The 3402-nt window shown below is 47.1% G+C and overlaps 1 protein-coding gene across 2 annotated transcripts in view; it reads left to right on the forward strand.

The window, feature by feature from the left end:
* The window catches only part of RAB11FIP3 (RAB11 family interacting protein 3), a 115414-nt gene that overhangs the window by 56987 nt on the left and 55025 nt on the right, over positions 1–3402 (forward strand). For both annotated transcript variants that reach the window (XM_023513811.1, XM_012805848.2), the window contains exon 2: positions 2313–2406. In XM_023513811.1, the coding sequence (XP_023369579.1) occupies positions 2313–2406 (94 nt within the window). The remainder of the gene's footprint in view (positions 1–2312; positions 2407–3402) is intronic.

The following is a 3402-nucleotide window of genomic DNA, read 5'->3' on the forward strand; positions in this document are numbered from 1 at the left end:
AAAAAAAAAAAAACCACTCAGGGTGGCGCCTATGGCTCAAAAGAGTAGGGTGCCGGCCTGTATGCCAGAGGTGGCGGGTTCAAACCTAGCTCCAGCCAAAAAAACTGCAAAAAAAAAAAACAAACAACTCAGTTCATGTGTTTCCAAGAAATCAACTGAAAAATGGACTTCCAAGGCTAGCATCACATACACAGGGCCTGCTTGGATCATGGACATGTGGCTGCTACCTTCTCATTATGAAGGAAGGAGAGGGGAGACTTGGTCTAGGGCTGGAAGAGCCTGTGCTGGGAGAGCCTGTCACCTGGGGCTGGTCCCCTTCTAGTCTAACTTTGCCGTGCATGTTCACAGATAGTGGTGGGGGGCTGAACAGGGTTGTCTAAACCTTTCTCTGATGTCTATGGATCTGTAGGGTCTTGGAGTGTTCTCTGACTTCTTGTACACTGGTGATGTGGCCTTGCTGACCATACCCTCTCTTGAGTTCTGAAACACCAAGTTGCTGCATCTCCATCTGCCTTTCCATAGTGGGCTGCCCTCCGGGTTCTGTGATCTGCCTGAGTGGCAGCCCCCTGTCAGATGTGAGCAGTCATTCTGTGCATATGCATGACAGCCCTGTTGTGAGCTCTTGACCACCCTACCTACCAAGGGGCAGCTGGACATGTCCTTGTTGATGCCTGGCTTCCAGCTTGGTCTAAGGGGCTCTGCCTGCCCCTGCCTTCATCCTGCATCCCCACCAGGGGTAGGCAGCCTCACTTCTTGTTCCTCTGTATCTTGGCTATCTGTCCCACGCACGTCTTGGCTGTTGTGCCTCTGGCCAGCCTCTTCTTTGCTTCTAGTGTAGGTTTCCTATGCTCTAATCTTGCTGTCTTTAGTCTACCTGATCTGAGCTCCCCTCAGGGACCTGCTACATGGAGGTGATGCTGGTGAGAAGCTCCCGCCTGGAGGGAGACATCACCTCCCCAGGCATCCACAGATTGGCTCCACCCTTCCCTGATGCCGTGCTCATTTCTTCTCCTGGTTGGGTTTGGTCTGTCTGCCTCCCTCCCTTCCTAGACAGGGCTTCTGGGAGGCCTTCTGTGGGGTGGCAGTTGCCTTAGCCAGCCTGCCCCCCATCCAGTCCCCTGGGGTATCTGTGGTTTTGCCCTAGTGCTTCTCTGCACTCTCCAACATGGTCATGCCCAGTTTCCATCCAGTGAGAGATTCCCTTTATGACCCACCCCTCAAACAAGGGCAGTGAAAAGTCTATTTATATTTTTTATCTTTTTTTTTTCTTTTTGAGACAGTGTCTCGGTATGTCATCCTGGGTAGAGTGCTGTGGCGTCACAGCTCACAGCAACCTCCAACTCTTGGGCTTGAGCCATTGGTTCTCAACCTTCCTAATGCTGCAGCCCTTCAATACAGTTCCTGTGGGTCGCGGCCTACAGGTTGAGAACTGCTGGCTTACGCAATTCTCTTGCCTCAGCCTCCCAAGTAGCTGGGTCTACAGGCGCCCTCCACAACACTTGGCTGTTTTTTTGTTGCAGTTGTCATTGTTGTTTAGCTGGCCTGGGCTGGATTTGAACCCGCCAACCCCAGTGTATGTGGCCGGTGCCCTAGCTGCTGAACTATAGGTGCTGAGCCTAAACCTTTATCTTGTTACTCAACTGTAAGATTTCTTTATATATTCAGGATACAAGTCCTTTGTCAGATATTTGATTTGCTAATACTTTCTCTCAGTCTGCGTTGTCTTGTTAATGTTGTCTTTTGAAGTGTAAAAGTTTTACATATTTATGAAATCAATTTATACTTGGTAATATAAACCTTCTTTGTGAAGAGTTTCATTTTCTGTAACATTATGTATGAATTAACCTACTTACTTCTGTGATTTTTGATATCAAAACTCCGTTTGCCTTAGTGATTTTCTACCAAGGACTCCGCACAGCTGGGAAAGCTTTCTGAGTGGGTGGCATGGGTTTAAGCTATGTGTAAATATTCCAGATGCTTGCTGAAACAATACCTGAAACTTTAAAACGTCTCACTTTTCCACTTAAGGAACATGGCTGTTGACTGTTTTTAGGATCAGATTTTCAGGATTCATAATCCTAGCTGCTGTTAGAGGTCATTCCCAGGGTCCCCCCACCCTGCCAGAGCTGTTTGTAGCAGCATTTGATGGCCACCTCTGATTCCTAGAACAGAGGAACCAATGGCTCTCATTTTCAGCATTGCATCTTGTGAGTAGGGTGCTGCTCTGCATGTGCTAAAAGATCAAGTACATATGTACCCCCACCCAATTTTTTAAAGGCTTTGGATAACATGTTTTCATTTGGCAATTTCAGGTAAAGGACTTAACTAAGTACTTGGATCCCAGTGGGCTTGGTGTGATCAGTTTCGAAGACTTCTACCAAGGGATTGCAGCCATCAGAAATGGAGGTCAGTCATCTCCACTGTGCACATTCATTGCCTTCTCCCTGTCGTCCACTGCCCTTTCAACCACCTTTCACTCCTCCAGCATCTTCCCTTTTCCTTCAAGCCCTCAAATACCCTTGGTTTTAAGATGATCTCTCTTCTTGGCTTGGTAGCACAGTGGTGATGGTGCCAGCCACATACACTGAGGCTGACGGGTTTGAACCCAGCATGGGCCAGCTGAACAGCAATGACAACTGAAACCAAAAATAGCCAGGCATTATGGCGGGTGCCAGTAGTGCCAGCTATCTGGGAGGCTGAGGCAAGAGAATTGTTTAAGTTCTGTCTCACACATACAAAATAATAATAATAATCTCTCTTCTTTCTTATTCTTTGTACTTCATACTCTGTCTTCCAGACTTGACCAACTCAACAACTATTCATAATGTTAGAAAGCTATTCCTCCTCTCCTCGAAGGTTTTTTTTGTTTGTTTTTGAGACAGAGTTTCAGTATGTTGCCCTTGGTGGAGTGCTATGGCGTCACAGCTCACAGCAACCTCAAACTCTTGGGCTTAAGTTATTCTCTTGCTTCAGCCTCCCAAGTAGCTGGTGCTACAGGTGCCTGCTACAACACCTGGTTACTTTTTGGTTGTAGTTGTCATTGTTGTTTGGCAGGCCTGGGCTGGATTTGAGCTTGCCAGCATTGGTGTATATGGCTGGCACCCTAAACACTGAGCTATAGCTGCCAAACCAAGAATTTCAATATTTCTTTCTTTTTTTTCTTTTTGTTTTTTTTGAGACACAGTCTCATTATGTCGCCCTCATTAAAGTGCCGTGGCGTCACAGCTAACAGCAACCTCAAACTCTTGGGCTTAATCGATTCTCTTGCCTCAGCCTCCCAAGTAGCTAGGACTACAAGTGCTGGCACAACAACTGGCAATTTTTTTTTTTTTGGTTGTAGTTGTCATTGTTTAGCAGGCCCAGACCAGGCTTGAACCCGGAACCTTTGGTGTATATGGCTGG

This window comes from Otolemur garnettii, unplaced genomic scaffold (assembly GCF_000181295.1).
Source record: "Otolemur garnettii isolate 467f Iridium unplaced genomic scaffold, OtoGar3 scaffold00044, whole genome shotgun sequence".
Lineage (NCBI taxonomy): Eukaryota > Metazoa > Chordata > Mammalia > Primates > Galagidae > Otolemur > Otolemur garnettii.